Source organism: Pararge aegeria, chromosome 17, assembly GCF_905163445.1.
Source record: "Pararge aegeria chromosome 17, ilParAegt1.1, whole genome shotgun sequence".
Lineage (NCBI taxonomy): Eukaryota > Metazoa > Arthropoda > Insecta > Lepidoptera > Nymphalidae > Pararge > Pararge aegeria.
This window is the reverse complement of record NC_053196.1, coordinates 11,447,300-11,472,421: the sequence shown is the minus strand read 5'-3', so window position 1 is coordinate 11,472,421 and position 25,122 is coordinate 11,447,300. Positions and strand designations below refer to the sequence as shown.

Genomic DNA, 25,122 nt, shown 5'->3' with positions numbered 1-25,122 from the left:
CCCGCCGAACCTTTCATTCACCGGGAAAAAAGTGTGGCAAGGCCGTGTGACGTCACATCTAGTGGCCACGCGTTCGTTCCCTAGCAACGTGTCGCATCTCACGATAGGGTCTTCCAAGGAAGTGTTCCGCGGGTGCAAGATGGTGCCGTGTGACTCGGGTTCGGTGTGGATGTGACCAGTGTGGAGTGGGAAGTGCGATGTAGCAGGTGCGGACACAGTGGACTCTATGTGCAGCACACAGCGAGCGCGGGTGGCGAGGATGCACCTCACGGGCGCCTCCAACGGAGCCGTGTCGCCCGACACCAGCTCCACCCTTCTCCACGAGACATACACCAAGATGACCTCAGACATCCTCGCGGAGAGGACACTGGGGGACTTCCTGTCGGAGCACCCGGGGGAGCTCGTGAGGACCGGCAGTCCGCACTTCGTCTGCACCGTCTTGCCACCTCACTGGCGGTCGAACAAGACACTGCCGGTCGCATTCAAAGTTGTGGCTCTAGGCGACATCGGAGACGGCACGCTGGTCACGGTGAGGGCAGGCAACGATGAGAACTGCTGCGCCGAGTTGAGGAACAGTTCGGCGGTGATGAAGAACCAGGTGGCGAAGTTCAACGATCTGAGATTCGTCGGCCGAAGTGGTCGCGGTGAGTGCTGAAGGTGCAGTTATTGTTACACAATGAGTATCTTTCGAGTTCGAATCCCAGACCTCAGACACACCTCTAACTTTTCCAAGTTAGGTGAATTTTAAGCAATTAAAATATCACTTGCTTCAACGGTAAAGGAAAACATCGTGAGGAAACCTACATTCTTTAAAGTTCACCATAATGTTCTCAAAGGTGAGCGGGTACCTTGAATTACGGACTTAACGCTTCTCAATGTGGGAGGAGACCCGGACACTGTTGTGGGAAAGTAATTAATGATCAGTATTTTTACACTGAAAGCTCTTAAAACAGTTAAACTACATACTTTATAATATGGTACCATTAATATTACTACTATATAGTACCTACAATAAAGACTACATAAAGGAAAGCTGATAACATTTACCTATAAGTTTGCAGAGTACTTATAATGCGAATATCTGTTATTAAGGTAATTTACTTTTTGTAAAAACGAAAACTATTTAAACGTCAAATCACTCTTAAGATATTATTTAAAATATGTTAAATAAGGCAATATTAATTAGAAGTTTATTTTTAACGCGAGTTTTAAATACCTATAAAACCCCTCTGATAAGTGTTTACTAAAAATACAAAAGTTATGTACCTATAAAAAATAACAAGTACATATAAAACCCCTACCTCGTTACCAAACAAATAAGGTAGCTATCCGATCAGTAGACAAATTTCAAAGTAAATAGACAATTAAATTCATTTAATTTAATCTTTGTTGATGTACAGTTGTTCAATATATGGATATGAATGGGGTTTTTATAGATAAACTGACAATGTGCCTTTTATTACTTGCACTACAACTTAATTTGGCATGCCTAATATTAAGTATGTACATACAAAAATAACCTTTTTAAGAATAATTAAATTACAAAAAATATATGCCACTGTTTTACTTACGGGCATGGTTGGTACCCTAAACTGGTGTTAGCGTTATTGCCTCTTTGAATTGCAAGTCTTACCATTAGAGCCCAATAATCACGCCGTCTACCGACTTTTATTCGAATTTTTAGGAGTCCTAGAGTCTAAAACTCAAGCGTTGCGATATCGTATTCTTAACTTATAACGAAGTTTTTACGAAATTACGTATACATAGAAAAATGTGCAAATTAGTGTGCAGTTCTACGAACCCTATGAAAATCAGGAACTCTATAATTAGAACTAATTACTAATTTAGAATTACTTCAAAGTGCGGGAGCGCCCCATCTAAAATCTAAAATTTTGCTATTTCTATATATTATTACTTCAATAACATACAGCTTACGTTTGTGTCTCTATCCGCGGAACTAAAAAAGATAGTCAATGGGATTTATACACTTTATATAATTGTATAATGTTATTGTATAAATTGTACACAATTTTTCTGTAAATTTATAAAAATTGTGACAAGTCGCCGATTAGTTTCCTAAAATATTCAAGAAAACGCAAATCATGCTCAGTTCATTAAAAACAAACAAAATCTTAATACAAACTTGACATAAAATTTGCATTGCAAACAAGATATTCAAAGTTAACTCTCACCCTAATAATGTCATTCATTCGAATGTTTCAAGCAAACTTTCCGAAAGCATACGATTGAGAAGAGATCAAAACTTTTTGCGAGGTGCTTAAAAAGTTTTCAATGTCAAATAGGGCGGAATGTCCGGAAACGCCCTACACTGCCCGCCTTTCCTTAAGGCATAACATGAATGAAACGCGAAATCTTAGCGTTGATGGCAGTTGTTGCAGATTTTATTTTTCTCAAGATTGCTTTAAGTGTTCGTAATTAGCTTCAAATCGTTGTTAGCTAAATGAAACAAAACAATAGTAAAACTAAATAAACAACATCGTACATTCATCTTATCATAGCTTCAGTTTTTAGTTAAAGACAATGGAAAATTACTGTTGGTACACCACTACAAGTGATAAACAAAGCGAACTCCTTTGTGGGGTTGAGTATACGCTTTTAGAACATGATTCCTAAGGTAATTCTTGACCTACCAATGCATACATTTAAAAAATGTGTAAAAACACATCTTATATTGCGAGGTTACTATACATTTGATGAATTCCTAATGACAAGGTAGATTGGAAGCAGCTAGCCTCGCTCTCATCTCCCGCAAGATAGAAAAATGATTGTAAATGTTGATGTTGGAAAAGAGCAACTACTGAGTTTCCTGCTTTCCGAACCGGTGGAAGAGTCAGTACAAACATACATACTTGACGTTTCAAAAGTGCTTTTAAAGTAGGCCTACTTGAAATAAATGAATTTGAATTTGAATTTGAGGTACCCAGTTCTATACCTGGCCTCTAAGTTTGTGAAGTTATATGCAATTAAAGCAGTGGAATATCACTTGCTTTAACGGTACAGGTTTCAATAGTAGTAAAGTTTTTGTGTCTTTTCGTCTGGGGAAGCATGCTTATTTCTGCCGCTGAGCAGCATTGTTGCAAAGCTGTGTTTCGGCCTGTAGGGCTTAAAACCTACGCCTCAGATAGATGAACACAGGGGGACCACGTCGCAGGACATGTTGCTCGCATGTCCTGAGAAGTGTTGCTATGTTGGTTTTCCCTTTAACTTCAGGTTGGATTACTGCTAGGTCCAAACAATCATAAATATATAATAATGTTTATAATACACCCTTCAATAGGTAGTTGAAATAAAGACGAAATTGCGTTTCTGTGAAAATACAAGAAACAACATTTAAAGCCCTCACTTCAGGTCTTTAAAATCCAATATTTTTTTCTTAAAATAAACTCTTAAATATCTTTTTTAAATGTCACTTATCACTGTAAAAACATTGGTGACTTTAAAGTTCGATATATGAACTCGAGAAAAGAGTTCTTCACATCTCCCCCCTTCGGAGAATAACAATTTCATTTGACGATGGATTTAAATGTTGTTTTACAACATTATTATAAAACAACATTTAAATTCATTACTTCAAGTCTTTAAAATCCAATATTTTCTTCTTAAAATACACTCTTAAATATCTTTTTTAAATTTCACTTATCGCTGTCAAAACATTGATGGCTTTAAGGTTCGATATATGAACTCGAGAAAAGAGTTGTTTACAAATATAAAAAAGAATGCATAGTGAGTGAGTTGCATGCCTAAGAATTTACAGAGGCGTGTGAATTTAAATCAAATCCGCTTTTAACCAGCGTGGTGGACTACGGCTTTTACCCTTTAACGAAGGGAATATAACAGAGAGCGCACAGCAGCGTCCTCTGTGCGTCATCTATTGCAATCACCAAAACTTCTGCCTAGATGATTCTGATCATAGGAAAACCCCGGTTGGGAGAGGCATTTAGTGCAGTAGTGGACTGTTATACGCTATTAAGATTACTTTCCTAACTTTATCATCTTTAATGGTTTTATTACAGATTATGATTTTTTTATTGTAGAGATACAAGTTAGACCTTGACTGCAATCTCACCTAGTGTTAAGATGATGCAGTCTTAGTCTGAGTTTTAAAATTTTGTATAACATTAGAGGATTGTGCAATGACCATACAAACTCAATGGAGTTTCAGGACATCAAGTCACCTATGTATATCTATCTACTTATGATTGTAAGAAAATAAATAAATAAATAAATAATAAATAAGATGGTAGCGGGCTAACCTGTTAGGGAGTAGGGTAGTCATAACCCTAATTGGCTTATACGCGACATCGAAACAGAAAAATAAATCGCTTAGGGGCACGTATTTGTCGCTAGGGTGGTAACTAGCCACGGCCAAAGCCTCACACCAGACCAGCCCAGAGATAATTCAGAAAATATAAATTTTCGAATTGCCCCTGCTGGGAATCAAACCCGGGACCTACTACTGAAATTCATAGCGCTCACCGTTACACTAGGGAGGTAATTAATGATTAATATTAAGGATTATTTCCAAAAGGTACGTTGATTAATGTTATAATGCATATACGTACTTAAATACGTTATAACTTGATTCAAAAGATAATATAGATAATAGAATAGATAAGGTCAAACTATGTGTTTATTGAAATACATTAAATCTACTATGATCACGATACATTTCATGAATTTCTTGACGATAAGCATCCATTGATGCAGTAGATTCTGGTAAAGACACTCATAAGACAGAATAATAATATTGTTCAACTTACGAAATGTTAATGTTGGAAAAGAGGCCCTACTGACTTTATTGACGGCTTCTAAACTGCCTTCGAAACAGGTAGCAGAGTCTCTGTTGCTTTACAGATTTTACATTTCAATAGTGCTTACATTGGATCCTTATTGAAATGAAATATATTTAGAATTTTAATTTTTAGAAGATTTTATAAAATTCTCATAAAAAAAATGATCATTTAAAGTTACATATATGTATTTCAGGTTTATAATATGAAATAAACCTTAAAATAAATTGACAATGACGACTAAGATAAATTGAATTGACGTCACATCACATTTAGTAGTGTTTGTGTGTGTATATAAAAATATTGTTTTAATATTATCTAGGAACGAATTATTTTTGTTGATATTATCTTATATCTTTAAACGACCAATTCTTGTATACGTTAATTAAATATATAAATATATATATATTTATATATAACATATACAAGAATTGCTTGATTATTAATAGATTCCAAATTTATATATATAATTGGTTTCGGGGGCATAAATCGATCTAGCTAGGATTCATTTTTAGAAAATGTCATTTTATTCATGTTTTATCGATAAATATTTTGAAGTAAACTCTTTTGCGGACGAAGTCGCTCGGGTCCGTTAGTATAATATAATCCTTGACCATTGCCAATGCGTTATTTGTATGACAACTTTGGATACCGCCACTGTATTTATTTAATTATATTAATTTATCAGCTTGTATTGTTTTCATTTATTGGAGCTTGCGTTTTGACGCTAGAGAGGCAACATGCTCTATAGCGTTCGCATCCTCCAGCGCTTTCCATGCCCATTTTTGCTTACCATTTCGCACAAAGGTACACTTCCATCGGAAGACTTTTTCTTTTCTAACATTATAATTAAATTAAAACTACAAAATATATTTATAGATTTGTGTGTGCCAAGAAATGAGGAAAAAATGAGGGAGGAACTTTTTGTTATTAGATCAACCAGTTCCTTGACTATCCTTGTGAAAATGATGGCTGTATAAGTTTTACAAAAGTTATCGCGTGCTATGGTTTTCAGGTGGGACTTTGCGTGTAGAACCTTTTTAAATCAGTTTTAACAACGCGCTTTCTGTCATAATTTTTATTGTCTACGAATTAAAAAACTTTAATACAAGTATACCTATTATGAAAAACACAAACTGATGTTCAATTCCATCTGATAAAGGAAATTGTAAAGACGCGCAAAGCTAGGAAAAATATATTGTTTATAGTAAAGATAACGATCCAACTTTGTAAACAATTAAGCTGTGCGGGAATAATATACCGTTCAGTAAGGAACTTTAACTTTAAACGTAGCAAAAACCATTTAATAAAACTGTAAAACATATTATTAAATTTTTAATTTCATTATAAAGTTTGTAACATACTAGCTGTCCCGGCGAACATCGTACCGCGAAATATTTTTTTTTTGATGAATTTTATATTTTAATACTTATTATTCTATTCCGGTCTAAGAGGAATCCAAAATATTAAAAATCATAAAAATTGGTCCAGCCGTCCTTGAGTTATAAATGGTGTAACTAACACAAATTTCTTTTACATATATAGATTTATAGAATCGAATTAAAACATTTACGTAGCTACTACTACGTAGCTTAGGGGCAGGAAAAGCTTTACATGATCACACGGCTAACTTAAAAAAATAAAAAACAAAGTATTTTAGTTTAAGGAAATGAATCCATTTTTTCCTAACACCTCACGAGCCTACCGAGGTAACATTTGTTTAAAATTTTCCCACAAGCATTGAAATTATTAATATTCGAATTCGCTGCCTAAAGACTTAAAGTTTTGCTTAATTTAAAATTGTAGTTCATTGAACGGGCACATATATGCTTTGATAAGCATTCAGTCAGCCATCAAAAAGATGATCAAAATGGTTGCTTATTTTAATATAAACAATCACTATGTACGGTTTTACACAATAGCTAAAATAGGTGCGAGTTATACATTTATATCTGAACACGTTAACTAAGCCCAGTTTCAAATGAATAACTTATTTCGTACATTGAGACTGTAGGTGCTTAGGCATGACACGTGACAGGTGCTATATTTAATTCCACAGCTATTAGGTGCCCACATAACCGTATTAAATCGGATAGCATATTCACTGTATCTGTTACATAAAGTTATAACTGTCTAGTGTTATTTGACAGTCGCATTGTTCCGAATTTTGCAGTAATAACACTTTCGATTTCATCAGTTATCCTTTTCACTGGAACTATGTAAAGATGCTTTGCTTAAGAATCATGAGTTTTATGATCTAGCTAATTTTAGTTCAGAAAGGGGATCAGCGAAATAAAGTTTTATATTTCATTGCTCGATCAGAATCTGGATTCCTTTTTCTGCTACTCGAACTTCTTCGAAATTATTGAAACCTGACTTCGACAGATACTGTCAGTTTATTAACTTCACAACTAACAGCTGACAACGTAACCGAGCTAAATCAAACATACTCACTAGCTCTACTTCATAAAGTCATAACTGATTAAGTTGGTTTACACCACGGCTGGCTGTATGAACCTGCGATGCGTTGGTCAAGTTATTCTTGAAAGCCGACGAATTAGGTTGCTTTATTTTTATGGCTAAGCGGTGATAGCGCATTGGCTAGGAGCTCGACTACACTTTCGGGGGCTCGAGTTCGAATCCCAGCACGCACCTCTAACTTTTCTAAGTGATGTGCGTTTTAAGTGATTAAAATATAACTTGCTTCAACGGTGAAGGAAAAATATGCGCGAAGGTGAAGGAAGCCTGCATGCCTGAGAGATCTACATACTGTTCTCAAAGGTGTGTGGAGTCCCCCTTCTCATTGTGAGACCCGTCCTCTGTAGTGGTCGGTAATGGGTTGATGTGATGATAATAATGGCAAATTGTAGTTCAGAAAGCGCTTTATAAGTGCGTACTATCTATCGTCTGTATATAAAATATATGACTCTTAAGTAGTGATTAGCGAATGGCAACACTACCTCGCGTATCCTTTAAAATCCCGTGCCACTGCTAAGTAGGGAAAGGGGGTCACGACGGGGCCTCGGAGTAAGATGTGGTTTCGAGCTTATAGAAGAATCTAGAACGTTGCGAATATAAATAAACAAACCGATAGGAAGCCACACTTAATCAACAGTCAGTCCGAGAGATAAAATAAGTTGAAGTGCACTCATTTTATTTCTATAAATGGAAAACTGGTTAAGTGTCTCGCTTCTAATATTTTTGTGGTTAAAAATGTCCCCGTGGAAAGTAATAATGTATTTTCTAGCATATGTTCACTACTGTTGTAAAGGAGTTCTATAAAAAACTAATGCATAGCATAAGAACTGGCAGTATATAAAATGGTGACACAAGCGAACGCTAAGCGAGCGTAACGGTTTGCCGGATTCATTCATAACCATTAAATACCTGAAACTATACTGATATATTAAAACATATAAAAGAGACCTGTTATATAAATCATAGTTTTAAAAATTATCTGAAGATTGGGGAGGTTGTAGTAAGAAGTGGGACTTGATATCCCAAAGTCTAAGTCAAATTTAGTTAGATTAATAACAAGGGGCAATTTTGCTGTATTTTATTATAAGATATCCTACCCTATCATGGTGGTTCTTACCCTTTGATGGGTGTTACATTGACAGTCTGCCAATTCCATAAGAAGACTGTCAATGTAACGACCATCATCTTCTCTTCCACATCTTGAAGTATCTTTAAAACTACACCTAAATTGAATGCTTTTTACCGAATAAGTATTTAAGTAGGTATCTTTATTTGAATCAACAGCTTAGAGTACGATGTTGTCTCTCAATTGATTGTACAATTGTTATTTGTTGATTTGTTAAAGATTACGATTTAGTGACAGAAGCTGAAACCGAAATACGTTAAATTCTTAAGTTACGTCGTATCTGGGTCTGACTCCAGTTTACATATTGTATCCAGCACGATGAACTATTTTTGCTGCTGCCACATATCTCTCAAATAAACTGTGCCTGCTGGATGCTTTAAAAACAAAAACAAACGCGAAGGAGTCGCGAGCAACCGCTAGTATGCATACAAAATTAGCACAAAAAAAAAGAATGACTATTAATATTCGCAGAGATTGGTTTCGATCCACGGACCTCTGGGTTATGGGCCCAGCACGCTTCCACTGCGCCACTCTGCTTGTGTCAGACCCTCGTAAAACCATCGTCTGCATAAAGTTAAAGCAAACATATTCAAAGTTAATATATGAATTTAAAATTAGCATAAAAATAGAATGACTATCAATATTAGCAGAGCATGGTTTCGATCCACGGACCTCTGGGTTATGGGCCCAGCACGCTTCCACTGCGCCACTCTGCTTGTGTCGGACCCTCGTAAAACCATCGTCTGGATAAAGTTACAGCAAACATATTCAAAGTTAATATATGAATTTAAAATTAGCATAAAAATAGAATGACTATCAATATTAGCAGAGCATGGTTTCGATCCACGGACCTCTGGGTTATGGGCCCAGCACGCTTCCACTGCGCCACTCTGCTTGTGTCGGACCCTCGTAAAACCATCGTCTGGATATAGTTAAAGCAAACATATTCAAAGTTAATATATGAATTTAAAATTAGCATAAAAATAGAATGACTATCAATATTAGCAGAGCATGGTTTCGATCCACGGACCTCTGGGTTATGGGCCCAGCACGCTTCCACTGCGCCACTCTGCTTGTGTCGGACCCTCGTAAAACCATCGTCTGGATATAGTTAAAGCAAACATATTCAAAGTTAATATATGAATTTAAAATTAGCATAAAAATAGAATGACTATCAATATTAGCAGAGCATGGTTTCGATCCACGGACCTCTGGGTTATGGGCCCTGCACGCTTCCACTGCGCCACTCTGCTTGTGTCGGACCCTCGTAAAACCATCGTCTGGATACAGTTAAAGCAAACATATTCAAAGTTAATATATGAATTTAAAATTAGCATAAAAATAGAATGACTATCAATATTAGCAGAGCATGGTTTCGATCCACGGACCTCTGGGTTATGGGCCCAGCACGCTTCCACTGCGCCACTCTGCTTGTGTCGGACCCTCGTAAAACCATCGTCTGGATACAGTTAAAGCAAACATATTCAAAGTTAATATATGAATTTAAAATTAGCATAAAAATAGAATGACTATCAATATTAGCAGAGCATGGTTTCGATCCACGGACCTCTGGGTTATGGGCCCAGCACGCTTCCACTGCGCCACTCTGCTTGTGTCACACCCTCGTAAAACCATCGTCTGGATAAAGTTAAAAAAAAACATATTCAAAGTTAATACATGAATATAAAATTAGCATAAAAATAGAATGACTATCAATATTAGCAGAGCATGGTTTCGATCCACGGATCTCTGGGTTATGGGCCCAGCACGCTTCCACTGCGCCACTCTGCTTGTGTCCGATTCTCGTAAAACCATCGTCTGCATGAAGTTAAAGAAAACATATTCAAAGTTAATATATGAATATAAACCTCTGGGTTATGGGCAAAACTACGGTCAAAAATAATAAATGCAATAAATTCTTAAATGAACATATTGTTATTATCACTCTGCTCCATTACCTCCCATTACTGGAGGCAATTTAAAGCACGCGGCGTCTCAAGTCTATTGACTCGAAGCGATCTTAAGATCTCATTATAATATTGGCAAAGGACTCCTGGAAAATATTTCTAGTTATATCTGTGGTACGGGCCAATTAAGTAGCAGTAATTTAAGAAATGCTGGTTTGATTAGATTGTGTTACTAGGTAGGATGGAAACTGGCCACGGCGGAAGCCTCCCACCAGACCAAACCAGAGAAAATACAGAAATTATTAATTCCACAATTGACCCCTGCCCATTTGCTGGGAATCGAACCCGGGAAGTCCAATTTGAAACCACAGCGCTTACCGCACCGCCACGGAGGTCGTCAAAATTACACGCAGAGTGAAAAAATTAGTTCTTGATCTCAATTAGTCTCAATAATAACCTTATAATTTCAGCTTGTACGAGAAAAAAAAAGTCATGTAATTGCCATGAAAAGCAATTATTTTTATAATTAAAAAATATGTTTATCGCTAAGCATCGCCCCATTGATTTAATTTGTTACTAATACTTTTATGCTCACTGAAATGTGTTTTGCTTTAGATGAATTCATTCATTCATAAGATCAAATTTATTCACGTCCATTCAATTAACATTATGTGATGTTCTCAAAGGTGGAGTCCAACAATCCGCACTGGGCCAGCGTGGTGGAATATGGCCTTAACCCTTTCCCTTTGTGGGAGGAGACCCGTGCCCTGTAGTGGGCCGGTAATAGGTTGATATAATTATGAATTACGATGAATTACGAATGTTTTGTTTCATCAGTCAAACTTTAGGGGACAGATCACACCGAGCCAGAATTAAACGTAACAAAATGACTAAAATATAGTTGCGCTATCAATCCCAACCGAAACTATTAAACCGGCCTATCTAAATCATAATAGCCAGTGTGAACCGACGTGACACCACAATGCATAGTTACGTAACTTGCGGGCCGCGCTTAGTTAGCACAACTACCCCGAAACCGAGAGGCGACCATAAATGAAATGGTAGTTTTCCGCGGCTAACCGGGCGCGGCCGGGTCGGCTCCGGTTAACCGGGCCCGTGCGGCCGCGTTATGGTTGACAAGGGCCTGTTACGGCCGCCAACCGCGTGCGTGCCACAACCTACACGATGTTTGCGTGTACCGCCGGTGTTGATCGCAACTTTACTTTTCACTTTTGAAAGGGCACGCACGTTCCGTTTTTTGAAAGCATTATCTTTTTTTTTGTTTTTTTTTCTTATTCTATAACCCGTTAGAACTAGAATGTGATCTCACTGGATCTTAAGCGACGATTTAGGTGCGTTTTACGTGCGCCAAGAGTTCAGGTGAGCCGAAATACAAGGAAATTACAAAAATTGGGAAATTGAATTGTGTTTTGTCAGTTTCGGAGCTTTAAAAATTTTGTTAAAAGAATATATCGAAATTTTCTTGAATTTACAGCGTACAACGCTGTAAATTCATCTGCAGTTTTTATGATTTTAAGTTTATTTTATTGGTTTTAGGACCTTCGAGGTAGACAATTTTAGCACCCACCCTAACGGTGTTTTAGGAACTTGTAGACCAAATTTCTCAGAGCTTTGTATAGGTTGAGCGTTATCTGCTTATAAGTCGAGTACCAGTTTCATAACTAAATTGAATAATGGTAGGAAAAATTGTTTACTTGAAGTTCCTTGATTTAATGATGTAAGTATACATATCAAAGTATTCATAAAGCTGGGATGCAATAGTAATGAAAGCGAGGTCGGAGCACCACAATATATTCGTATAAAGAATTTCTTCAAAGGAAAATTTTTATTCAAATGGCTCTGCGACCGCAGGCGTGGCCCCGCCTCCATGGAAGACGTTGCTTTTCCGACATTTTCTATTGGACGGCGCGGGAAAGGCGGGCGGTGTCTTCTTCTTCGAGACCAACTTTTCATTTGCACAACTCTGAAATATTGCCGGATTAAAACACTGCGCGGAAGTTCCCTTGCGGTTTCTGGATTCGCTCGTTTTATATTTTTTGCTAGGATCTTCCATTACTTATGTTAGGTACCATAAATATTCAGAGAGTCTGGAGATATTTAAACTGGTTGTAACTTACCTATAGCTTTGTGGTAGATATAATTTTGCAGTTGTTCAGTGTGCTTACTAATATCACATAAATAGTATATAACAGTCCAATGCCGTCTAAAGGACTACCCCAACGGGGGGGTTTGACGATAATCACAATGCTTGAAAACGGGTTAGTGACTGCAATAGGCATCTATTTCCGCTCTTCGTCCGGAAGGGTGGTGATAACAGCTGTCTTCTGGGATGTCTTCCTAATTATTGAAAGAATATTGATTCTTGATCTTAATGAACATCCCTAATAAAAATAGCACAGAAATTCAGAAAGTTAAGAAATTTAACCTTATTATTATATTACAGTGAAGTCTTATGTCCATGTTTTGTGCAAGCAGGCTTCACTCTCATGTCTCACAAGGTTTCGAAAGATTGTAAACTTTAAAATGTTGTTAAAAAAGAGCAATCTGCTGAGTTGTTTTCCGAATCTTCTCGTTACAATCTGCCTTCCGAATCTGTGGTAGAGTCACAAACAGACTGACTTGGAATTTAAAAAGTGACATTATAAACTAAGCCTACATGAACTAAATGAATTTTAAATTTTGAATTGTGTGCTGAATGATCAAGATAGTCCTTTAACCTTATAAACTATAGTAGATAGTAAACTTAAAAAGTGATTTTTAATTAATATTTACATATTTTTACATATTTATTATATTACATACATTCTGACTAAATACATTATAATAAGTAGATGAAACGTCAGTATATAAATTTGGTAATAATAATAAGTAGAGAGAACGTCAGTAGAACATGTCATGTAGACAAAGTCATGTAGACCTGACTCCTAAGATTACCGCTATCATGTGGCACTGTGGCAGGTGAAGTCCATTGATACCATCCAAATCATGATATCTGCGAAAGGTCTCCTCTGCCGCATGTATTTAATCCATGGATGGATGATAGATACATGGAGAAACAGAGAAAAGTGAGAGAACCGCCGTTTTTGAAGACATTTAAACAAATATAGAGATAGAAACGAATAGGTATACTAGTTTCAGGTCAGCTAACCTAATATTATTAATGTGAAAGTGTGAATGTTTTTTACTCAAAAACAGCTAAACGGATTTGGATAAAATTTGGCATGCATGTAGCCTTTTGCCGTGAAAAAGAACACAGCTTACCTTTTATCCCGATTCCTTAAGTAGTTCCCGATGGAAAATTTAAAATTGTTTATGAGCTAACCCGCGGACAGACCGCTTTGAAATGTGTAAGATTAAAAATTGTTAACGAGCGCGTGGGAATAAAAAACCTTAAAAAAGTCGCGGGTATAGGCTACTAAGCTAATTCAATGAAGATATTAGTTGTGTAATTATGTTATGAAGTTTTTTTTAATAGATCTTGGGCTAGCAGCATTACATAATATATATATTGTCTAGAGCTTTTCAAGCACATAGTTGAGGAAAAAAGGTTTTTTCACTATATTTTTCTCTATCTCCTGAATTTTTAATATTAAACAAATAAAGTTAAACTTTCAGTCCAAGTTAGTCTTTAAAAAGCATTTTCCAAGCTTACTATCTACTTAAAACTTGGATTTCAAACTCGGAACCTTGAAGAACACTGAAACTAGACGAGCAAAGTTTTCTTGAAAGGCATGTTCAAAGCGTTTAAATTACTTATCTATGCATAGCCAAGACTAGACAATGAATGCATTCATACCTATCGTATGGTGTATATTAATGCAGTTGCCAAGACTAGATAATGAATGTATTGATATCTAAATATAGTGCATGTAGGCATATGTAGCATACAGCTAGCGATTAATGTCGTCACGAGCTAAGCCGTAAATGAGTTTACAGATCAACGCAGCAACTTGGTTGACATCAGCAAATTAATTGCGTCGTCCGTCCAGTAGGTATACCTACCTATGAGTATATTACTGACATAACCATTAGCCCTTTCTAAAGTCGATCCCAATTCCACTGAAACTCAACCACTAATTAAATTCCAAATCCATTAAAACCCAAATTCACATGTTATGAAGTGAGTTTATACGTTTTTATAAAGTTTGTTTCGTTATAACGCAATTTAATAATCAAACTATTAAAAACGTACGCACGTTCCCAATAAGATTGGATTAAATAAAAAAGACGTAATGTAAAAGTTAAAGTGTTAAATTACTTAAAACTTTCTAACTAACTTTAACTTAACTTTCTAACCGTAAGCAAATAAGCGTAATTTGTAAGAAAAGAAAGATTTCTCTTGCTACACCCTAGTAATATAAATGAGACTAGACAAGATAAAAGTTCAATAAATTAAACTAAGTTTTTCGCAACGGATTTTGATGCGGTTTCCACTATCGCTTAAAATCGATGGTTTATATATAATCTGTACAAAAAAAAGTCACTTTCCCCGTCGTCAGTTTATTCGCTAGCTTCTCCCAAATCTCGCAACAGATTTTGATGAGGTTTACATAATTTATTACAGATGGTTTATACGTATAGTAATTTCACTCTTTTTTTTCTAATCAATACTCGAGTGAAGCCAGGCCAGTTCACTAGTTTGCTATGAAACAAAACAAATATATGAGGTGTTTTTAGTTGCAAATCGTGGTATAATAATCTTTTTTTTTTTTATTTGACTAGAACTCAGCTCTTGACTGCAATCTTACCTGCTGGGAAGTGCTGATGCAGTCTAAGATAGTAACGGGCTAAGCTGTAAGGGCTATAGACATTATATTAAACCTAAACCCTGATTGGTTACTACGCGACATCGAACCGTAACGCTAAATCACTTAGCAGCATGTTTTGTTGGTAAGGTGGTAACTAGCCACAGACGTAGCCTCCCATCAGATCAGACCAGAAAAAAATTCAGAAATTAAAAAAAAAAAACCACAGCGCTCACCGCTGCGCTAGGGAAGTCGTCAAACATATAATGAATTAAATTGTACACAACTGCACCTATGAACATCATACAATATTACCTTATTAGCTAAGCAACAGCGACATATTAATTCAGTCAATTAGCGTGTACGCAAGCATTAGCACATCGTTACATCGCAGGTCGTAATCGGCGCGACTGACACGGTAAGGCGTGTATTTGACAGCTGTCAAATTGGATTGCATCCAGCTATTAGGAAATGTCGTCTGCGTCGTTTGAGTGCGGTAGATTTGTGTGGATACGATTCAATCATAAGATGAGCTTTACGCTTTAAGATAGGCCCTTAAATAAAATTGTAAAATACAAGCTTACTTAGATGCTATTTCAAATGAGTACAGAATATAATTTGCCTTAAAAAAAGTACTTAAAATAGGTTATTCTTTATGCAAACAAATGTGGCAGGTGGTAGATTTTGTGAGTATCATTAAATAGAAAAAGATGTGGTAGAGTCACTACAAACAGACTGACTTGACGTTTTAAAAGTGCTTATAAATAAGGACTATTTGAAATAAATGAATTTTAAGAGATCAAAAGTCAGTAAAATAAAATAAAGTACAAAACTACGTATTTTATTTTATTTTATCAAAAATGCTGTTTAACAGTTTTTTTAGTGTTTTTTCATATTTTTAAAATAAATCGTAGGCTGTTATTTTTGTAACCAAGTATAATGGCTTTTCTGAAAAGATTTTTTTCCCAAAGGCTCAGGTATATTATTAGTTATATTCTGTAATTAAACTAGACTTACTATCTACTACTTACTATCCATTGTCGAAAGCAAATGTAAAATGCGATTCACAATTTATTTAATGGCAATTTATTTGATCTACATTTTCTTCCAAAAACTTGATTTTTTTTAAAGTCGAATTTACATTGTTTACTTCTAAGATTTTTTTTCTTTTTTATAAAACTTACTCGCGTATCCTGCTAACAATAGCGGTGCGAGTAAATTGCTGGGTGGAAGTAGAAGCAAGTGTCGTTAAGTACTGTTCGTACAGTTTAGTTACTAATTGCGTCATAGGTGTTGGTTACTGCTACACAAATGCTATTAAATGACAAGATAGCAAGGTATCCATGTAAGGCAATAATGACTGAGAATTTTCTGATTCAAGCAATAAAAGAACTTACATAGAAACAAGTATGGGCGCGTATTCTACGTAATCTATGCATATAGGTCATCTTCATCGTCATCGTCATATCAACCGATAGACGTCCACTGCTGGACATAGGTCTTTCGTAGGAAGTTCCAAATTCCATCGTTTGGTGCTGCTTGGTTCCACCGCCAACCTGCGACGCGCTCAATGTCGTATGTCTGCATCTGTCTGTTTGCGTGTAACTATATGCACCTCGTTGGCGGTCGGACTGGTAAGCGAAGCGTTGGTCGACCCCCAACGAGGTGCACGCAAATAAATACAGTGAGTGAGAGTGTTCGTCTGAAATTTCGAAATTAAAACTTTTCTAAGCTAATCTTAGCTAAGCTTATATTATGATTATTTGAATGCTACCATAAGCAAATCAAAAGTTTTTCTCTCAATCTATACGAAGAAAAAAATTAAATTTGAAATTTTTTGATTAAATTGTTATAAATAAATTCAAATTAATTCATTGAAGTTGGCCTAATATAAGCACTTTTAAAACGACAAGTATGTCTGTTTGTAGTGATTCAGTGACCAACGACGATTCGGAAGGCAGGCAATCCATGGGTCTGGTGACCCTCGAGCCCGCGTTAATTTAACTAAACTACCATTGAGGTATATTGACGTAGCTAATACCAATGTAAAGACGCATAACGTAGTTTAGCTTTATATATAGTATCTAGACCTATTAGCTAAAAAAAAAAAATTGCTGCTATATTTTATAAAAAGTACCAATAGCTTCAAAATACGTACAATACGCAATGTACAAACTTGCAAAAGAATTTTGTATAAGGGCTTTGGTATTATAAGTGGGAGGTTCCGAAATCCATCTCTGACAGGCGCAATATGAATTTTATAATTTATGAATTTTCTCTGGTTTCGTCTGGTGGAAGGCTTCGGCCGTGGCTAGTTACTACCCTATCGACAAAGACGTGCCACCAAGTGATTTAGTATTCCGGTATGAAGCCGTATAGAAGCCATATTGTATGCATAGTTTAATATATCTATCATATCTCTAATAGGTTAGCCCGCTACCATCTAAGCCTTCATCATCACTTAATATCAGGTGGGATTGCAGTCAAGAGCAAACTTGTAGTAAAAGTATTAAAACAAACACACTAAAGCAATACAAATACAACCCTCAAACCTTATAAAACGCTATAGGTGTCCCAGTAAGTTACCGTAGGCGCTCAAAACGCGTAATAAAATCATGTCTCACATAAATCAATCTGAAACAAAACGTCCGTCATTTAGCGTGCGGGTGTCACAAGACGGGGTGAGTGAGGAAATTGTGAGCTCGTAAAGCGTGCCGTGAGCGGGAACATTTAGTGAGGGTATTTATTTAGGCACCGCGACTGGTACGGGATTGTCCATGGATCCACACATTTTGCATCGTTTTATGTGATTCAAAATTCCAAAAACTCAAAAGTTCGTTATTCAAATTGATTTATCACCAGTTGTACAGATTGTCCGATCTCGGCCTTCCTTGGAAAACCATTTTACAATCATCATCATTGGCGTCTACTGCTGGACATAAGTCTTTTGCAGGGCGTTCCAAACTCCACGATTCTGGACCTCTCGTATCCAGCGGCTCCCCAAGACTCGTTGGATGTCGTCTGTCCAACTGGTTGAGATTGACCAACGCTGCGTTTACCGGTGCAGGGTTGACATTCCAACACCTTGGAACCCCACTATCCATTTATTCTCCGAGCTCCGCCAATTACCACTTCAGCTGCACGACTCGTTGAGCTATGTCGGTAACTCTAGTTCTTCTACGGATCTCCTCATTTCTGATTTGATCACGTAGAGATAGATACTCCTAACATAGCTCTTTCCATCGCTCGCTGAGTAACTCTGAGCCTTCTTATGAGGCCTTTTTACACTACGATTATATATATAGTCAAACAAGGCTTGTTGTTGTAAAATTAAAAAAGTAAATATATAAATGTGTGCGCAAACACAGGCACACTCACTATTCCCTCATTCTCATAGTGTGATAGGACGGCCGCTGAAGAAATCAGGCGCAGGACCAGCAGTCCCGAGACCCGTGGATAATTCACTGACAATTTCCAAACTCCAGACTGGTGCTATGAATTTCTTCATAGAAAAGCCCAATACTGTTAATTTGCCTGGGGATCGAGGATTACTATTGTTTTTTATTTTTTTGCCACTATAAGTTAGCCCTTGACTGCAATATCACCTGGTTGTAAGTGACGATGCATGAAAATTATAGGCATAGGTTATTTATTAGGACTGTTCCAAGTTAGATAACTACAAGACCCTCCCTTTACCAGGCTTTCATTTTTCCAATAAGAGCAGCGGTAGGACAAAAATAGGCTAAAAAATGTGATGATGGTTCCTAAAGACAAACTACTGACTACAAAGCGTCCCAGTAACTTATTAAAACGTTCACACCAGGACCTACGCAATAAACGACCTAAATATGAGCAGCCTATAAATCAATCTCGAAAAAAAACGTCCATCATTTAGTATGCGAGTGTCACAAGATTGGGGTGAGTGAGGGAATTGTGAGCTCGTAAACAGTGCCGTGAGCTGGTACATTAGGTAGGGGTTATTTATTTAGGCGCTGTACAGTGGCGCGCCGCGACTGGTACAACCTAGATACCTACAGGATCCTTCCACTTCACGACTGGTTTGATTTGATGGTTTAATAAGCGTCATACTGTATACACAAGTTATGGGAGATTTTTTTATTCTACATGTTTTATTTTATATGAGTTGTTATGTTTGCCCTTGTTTTCGTATTTTAAACGGTTTTTCGAAAAAGAAGGAGGTTCTCAATTCGGTTGTATTTTTTTAACGTTTGTTGGCTCAGAAATCAGTCATTTATAAACTGATTTGATTTTTTTTTTCGTTTTGTTGATTGTTCCTTCAACGATTAGGTTATATTATTTGTGAGTTGCATTTGTTCCGAATGTTGCGAATGCTGCAAATAGTTGGTAAAGTTCAGAGAGCAAGAACTGATATTTTTTTCGTCCACACCTCAGGCGTTTGTTTAAATATGTTGAAAGAAGTTTCATCGCTATCTTTTAAATTTTTAAGTACCTACTTAATATTATAGTTTGTGTATTTGGCACTACCATGGCGATTCAAAAAAAATACTTTTAGTTACCTGGTTTATTGAGGAAGGTTGCAGGAGTCCCGTAATTTGTGCGGGCTAAGCCGCTGGGCACAGCTAGTTACTTAATATTGCTGAGACGATTTAATAATAAAATTGCCTCAATTGCTGTGAAGAATTATCTGCAAGATGAATTGTCAATAAACATATTTTCGCAAAAAATCCAAGAATGGCTCGACCTATTTGAGTACCGCACGTTTGCCATGTCTAGATGTTTTCTTTGGTCTTCTCTACGAATATTCTTACTCTGTGGTACCTACTAGTTTAGGTGAACTGAGAAGAATGTTTAGTGACGAAATATAGATTTACCTTCACATAAGTTTAAAGAATGTATAAAAACACATTTAATACAAATAAATTACCATACTATTTATGAAATTCTTTATGACAAGATTGCCGAAAAGCAAGCCGCTCCGCTTTCATCTCACACAAGATAGAACAATGAAATTAAATTGTAGAATGATGTTGGAAAAGAGCAACTGACTGAGTTTCTTGCCGTCTTCTTTTCGGTAGAATCTGTCTTCCGAACCGGTGGTAGAGTCACTATAAACAGATATACTTGACGTTTCAAAAGTGCTTATAGTCGGCCTATTTGAAATAAATTGATTTTGAACTTTGAATATTATTTCCGTGACTATATTATTCCCATAACCCACCGCAAACATCACGATACAAAACATGAGTATTCCCATAAGTGTTAACGACGGGGGCCTCTCAAGCGTTAATAAACTCCGATAGGCCGCAACAAGCCAGTTCGTGTACGACCTCCATTTTTAACGAGCACACACCGTCCCCGCTGAAAGTAGCCTACACATGAAATCACGTATGAATGAGGCTTTTTTCAGTTTTTTCGCGTGTAGCCAGCGGCGTGCCGCTTCAGGCCCCATTAAAGCTTACATGTCACTCTCCTCCCCTCGGCCCATTCCCCTCGCGGGGTGGAAAAAAATCTGAAAATCGGTATTGGCTGCATCCCGCAGCGAGCGGCCAAAGCGCTCTACAATACAGCTTTGACGGACGGTCATTTAATATTAACTGTGGTTTTTCCGCAGATGGAAATGTTTTTTTTATTGCCGGCGTTATGCTGTGATGAAGTGGTCGGCCTGTTGTTTGTGACGCGCTCTGATATGTTGTGGATGAGTTGCTCTTTTATGCTCTCCACTTTGATGCGTCATTTCGCGTCAAGTACCTATTTGTCCGGTATTTTGATAGTTGGCAGTTATTGCAATTCTGATAGCCATTATTGTAATTTAATCAATTACCCGGGCAATACCAAGTTTGATATACGCTTATTTATTTGATATATAAGTTTTCGCGACGGAATTTTTTATTCGGCGCACGAAAATTGAAAACAAACCCGCAATAAATTTTTAACTTTTCGAACAAGTGATCAAAATTCGAACTATAAAAAGTGGGCGGCTGCCGAAAAGAGTAGTGACCACAGATTGAATTTATTGCTCTCACTTATTCGGAGTAAAAAGTTTGTACAAATATTTTATCGCTTGATCGAATATAGTTCAATTACAGTATACTCGTACTGTGAATAATTTTGGTAGTTCTGTAAACTTTAACGAGTATAGCTTTCACTTAATATTGTCTAAGATCTAAATCACAGAACTAACAAAAAAGTGTTTTGATTGCTTTTTATTTTTTTTGTCTTTTTACTAAAAGTTTTCATTTTATCTATAAATAAGAGTGGTCCGAGAGTACCAAATATTTTATACTTAACAACTACATATTTTTGAAAATGCCCCTAAAATTTATTTTTTTCAAAATTAGTTTTTAATGTCATTTATTATTGTGATTTTTTTGGAAAAAAATTATGAACAAAGTTTTAATCCCTTTTTTATTTTGTAGCTTTCTTCTTACGATTGCACTTTCTCTTTTAGAACGATACTACTTTGTTACTCATTTCCCTATTCTCTACCCGCGTTTTTTTAGAAAACAAAACTTTTAGAGGTATTTTTATTCAAACTATTTTATTTTAATGCCTTAGCTTTACAACATCGGGCTTTCATACAATTTTATAACTCCCATTCACCCCTTTAGAGGTTGCTTTCCGACCAACTCTTTCAGTGGGCACAAATATGCTTTTTGGATATAGATATATCTTCTAAATTGTAGGTATGTCCCTAACTTTACAATAAATAGGACAATCATATAGTATTTCAACCCCCATATAACCCAATTAAGGGTACATTTCCGAAATAAAAAGTAACCTATTTCTACTGTTACTGTACTATTACTGCTGTTTCAGAAATTAGCCGGAAAAAAAACCGACTAAAATCTGATATTTTTTGGTAATAATTATCAATACTTCAATATGTATTAAGAAGTTCGCTGCTTTTATTACACAACAAATTGACAATTACATTTTATTTATTCGTTTTTTTTCGAGTTATGCGAAATGTTACCGTGTGAATGCTCATGGAGATTTATTTATTTTATTTTTATTTATTTATTTAAATATATGTATAAAAACAAGGTTTACTATGACCCACAAATATTTGAATAGATTCAGGTAAAAAGTCCTAATTTGGCCATGGTGTGTGTGAGTTTCTGACTCCTAACTAGTCATAACTGTATTTAGGATATCACATATTCTACCGCGGTAGTGGCATGAACAGGATTCATATTTTGAATACTGTAATGTAATGTACTGATAAAGTGAACTGTTAAAACACATCACTTATTTTCCTAGAACTTAATATCAAAACATGAACACATGAAAACATGATTAAAAAGTAGGTCTATAAACTTAATAAACACAAATCTTAACAAACTAGTATTAAAACAAGAAACTTTACTGCTTACTACTTGACATATTCTAATAAAAACTCACTCATACAATACGTACGGTGATTTCTACATCACCCCTTTGAACTGAAAGGCACCTACAAGATCGTAAACTCGGTCGTCAAAAATGTGTCAAAACAAAAATAATAATAATAATAATTAAGTCTGTCTTCAAATATGTAGGAGACAGTATAGTTATTTTGACATTATACTGATCCCAAACCCAAAAAAAAAGTATGTATGATATACATTAGGGCGAGAAAGAAAAGGCAGTTTGAAGTGGCAGTTGACGGGTCATGACCAGTGGCGTGCACTTCATACATGCAGAAAAGCACTGCATACCCAAATGATTTTATATAACTCGTTTTGGAGGGGATTTTTTTTCCATTTTGTGCCATGTACCTGCTTTATGCATACCCTGGTCACAAACCCTGTGCACGCCACTGGTCATGACTCTAGTCGAACCGTTGGCTGTTAGGGCATACGTGTTCTGAATTGAAGATAAAGGACCAGTAGGCCGTCCACCGAAGAAGAAGCATGATGATTTTTCTATCTTTCAAGATTCAGTTTGGGAAGAACGAACATAACTTTAGAAAGTTGGACCTACCTATCTATACTTGGGTAACGTTTGTTGCCCTGGTGGGCTTATTATCATCGTCATTATTTCTACCAATGGACGTATACTACTGGACATAGGTCTTTTGTAGGAAGTTCCAAATACCACGTTCTTTTGCCGCTTTGGTCCAGCGGCTCCCTGCAATCGTTTTTATGTATAAATATACCATAATTAACCATCAGTAAAGCAGTGTATCCTTCCCATTGTGGAAGAAGACCCGTGCCCTGTACTGGTCCGTTTATGGGTTGATATGATGATGATGTTGAAACGCAGCATAGTCGGCCCCCAACGAGGTGGACAGACGAGCGGCCCAGGACCGTGGATTTCGGAACTCAATAAACAACTTTGTCCAGCAGTTGAGCAGTGGTAAATGAAAACTTTACAATATTTTTAATATTCTGTTTGATATTGTTACAGGCAAATCCTTCACTTTGACGATAACGGTATCAACATCGCCGCCCCAAGTGACGACGTACAACAAAGCGATCAAAGTCACCGTCGACGGACCACGGGAACCGCGGTCTAAAACCAGTTAGTATTTTCTTATTTATTCCAATCGATTAATGGAGGAAAACAATCTTTTCAATTTCCTGCTAGACCTTGGCTGCCAGCGAGTACGCTGGCTGGTATTATTATTATGGTGGATTAAACTAAGGGTGAATATGTGTTAGTTGGAAGCGGTAATACGCCAGTGGTTAGTACTTCGGCCTCACTCTGGGGGGCTAAGCTCGATTCCTAGCAGGCACCTCTAACTTATGTGCGTTTTAATTTTTAAAAAAATGACTTGCTTTAACGGCGAAGGAAAAAATCGTGAGGAAACCTGCATGCCCGAGAATTCTACATAATATTCTCAGAGGGGTGTGTAGTCCACCACTCTGGGCCAGCGTGGTGGACTACGTCCTAAAACCTCGTTATGGGAGGAGACCCGTGCTTTTTAGTGGGTCGGTAATAGGTTGATATGATGATTGAATTGATTTATTCATGATGATTGTTCTGGAAGGTTAAGGTTCCATCCCTAAAGTGAGTCCACGGGACCCTGTTACCACAGTAGGTATTAAAAAAAAATCGGTTTACATACAAAGAATCACATATCTAATTGTGAATACTTCATTCTTCCACAACGGTATCAACGAATAACAACGCTCATATTATTATTTGTTACAAACATCGTTTACAAACGTTTGTGGTTTTCCGATATTTTGTTTTGGATTGTTGAAAATTCACTTCGGTATGCAAATTCTAATAGAAAATTGTTTCACTTAATGTTCTCGTCATAATGGATTGAGAAGAAAGAAACAACTAAAAATTATAAACCTTCAGCGCTGTAAGCACTTTTTATATCATTACAAGTCCTTACCCTCACTTTTTTTTTTAGCCGATTACAAGATAGTAGACTTTCTTGGGGGAGAGATTGGGCTATGTAGGATTTCTACCTACTAAAACTGCCTTGGTGGCAGGGCTCGGCAGGGCTTGGTGAGAGGCTCCGGGTCTAGTCGTAGGTCTCCTCAGATTGCACCGGTGCCTATTTTGTACGGGAAAACATCGGGAAAAACACTTCCCCAAATTGAATTGAGCCACGACAGCCTATGCCATATCAAACTGCCGTCTTCCCGAGGCTACATAGGATATGGAAGAGTGAACGGTCAAATCCCCCACTCTGGCCGCTTCTGACCCAAAATTACCTTTATCTGGGACTATTAAGTGCACGGATCTAGCTAATTGGAAAATAATTACGTGACGTGAAACAAGTAATTACTAGTAGCCAATTTATATTAAAAAATAAAAGATTTTTAATAACAGAATACACTAAAAAATATTGACAGACCTTAATAATAAACCACATCTCATCTCAGAAAATAAAGTTTGTTTTTAATAATGCCTGATGTCAATCCCTGTAAAGGCAAACGCTTAGGTAGTTTATAATCCTTTAAACAAAATTAACAATTAGTAGCAGGAACCTCCGCTAGAGTTGAGTGAAGCAATCTAAATAGTTGGTAGCTAGGTGACGGAAACAAATGACTGGCGAGGGAACCACTGCTAAGCCTGCCCGATCAATGGCATTAAAATGATCATCGTACTCG

The 25,122-nt window shown here is 36.7% G+C and overlaps 1 protein-coding gene and 6 non-coding genes across 7 annotated transcripts in view; 1 reads left to right on the top strand and 6 right to left on the bottom strand.

Annotated features, from left to right (window-relative positions):
- The first annotated feature begins 226 nt into the window (after nucleotides 1-226).
- Nucleotides 227-25,122, top strand: part of LOC120631080 (runt-related transcription factor 3) — a 40,155-nt gene continuing 15,259 nt past the window's right edge. The window contains exons 1-2 of the mRNA XM_039900503.1: nucleotides 227-644; nucleotides 23,459-23,572. Coding sequence (XP_039756437.1) covers nucleotides 227-644; nucleotides 23,459-23,572 — 532 coding nt within the window. The remainder of the gene's footprint in view (nucleotides 645-23,458; nucleotides 23,573-25,122) is intronic.
- Trnam-cau lies at nucleotides 9,060-9,131 on the bottom strand. Its single transcript has one exon. It is a non-coding gene; the product is annotated as a tRNA-Met (tRNA).
- Trnam-cau lies at nucleotides 9,239-9,310 on the bottom strand. Its single transcript has one exon. It is a non-coding gene; the product is annotated as a tRNA-Met (tRNA).
- Trnam-cau lies at nucleotides 9,418-9,489 on the bottom strand. The gene has a single exon. It is a non-coding gene; the product is annotated as a tRNA-Met (tRNA).
- Trnam-cau lies at nucleotides 9,776-9,847 on the bottom strand. Its single transcript has one exon. It is a non-coding gene; the product is annotated as a tRNA-Met (tRNA).
- Nucleotides 9,955-10,026, bottom strand: Trnam-cau. Its single transcript has one exon. It is a non-coding gene; the product is annotated as a tRNA-Met (tRNA).
- Trnam-cau lies at nucleotides 10,135-10,206 on the bottom strand. The gene has a single exon. It is a non-coding gene; the product is annotated as a tRNA-Met (tRNA).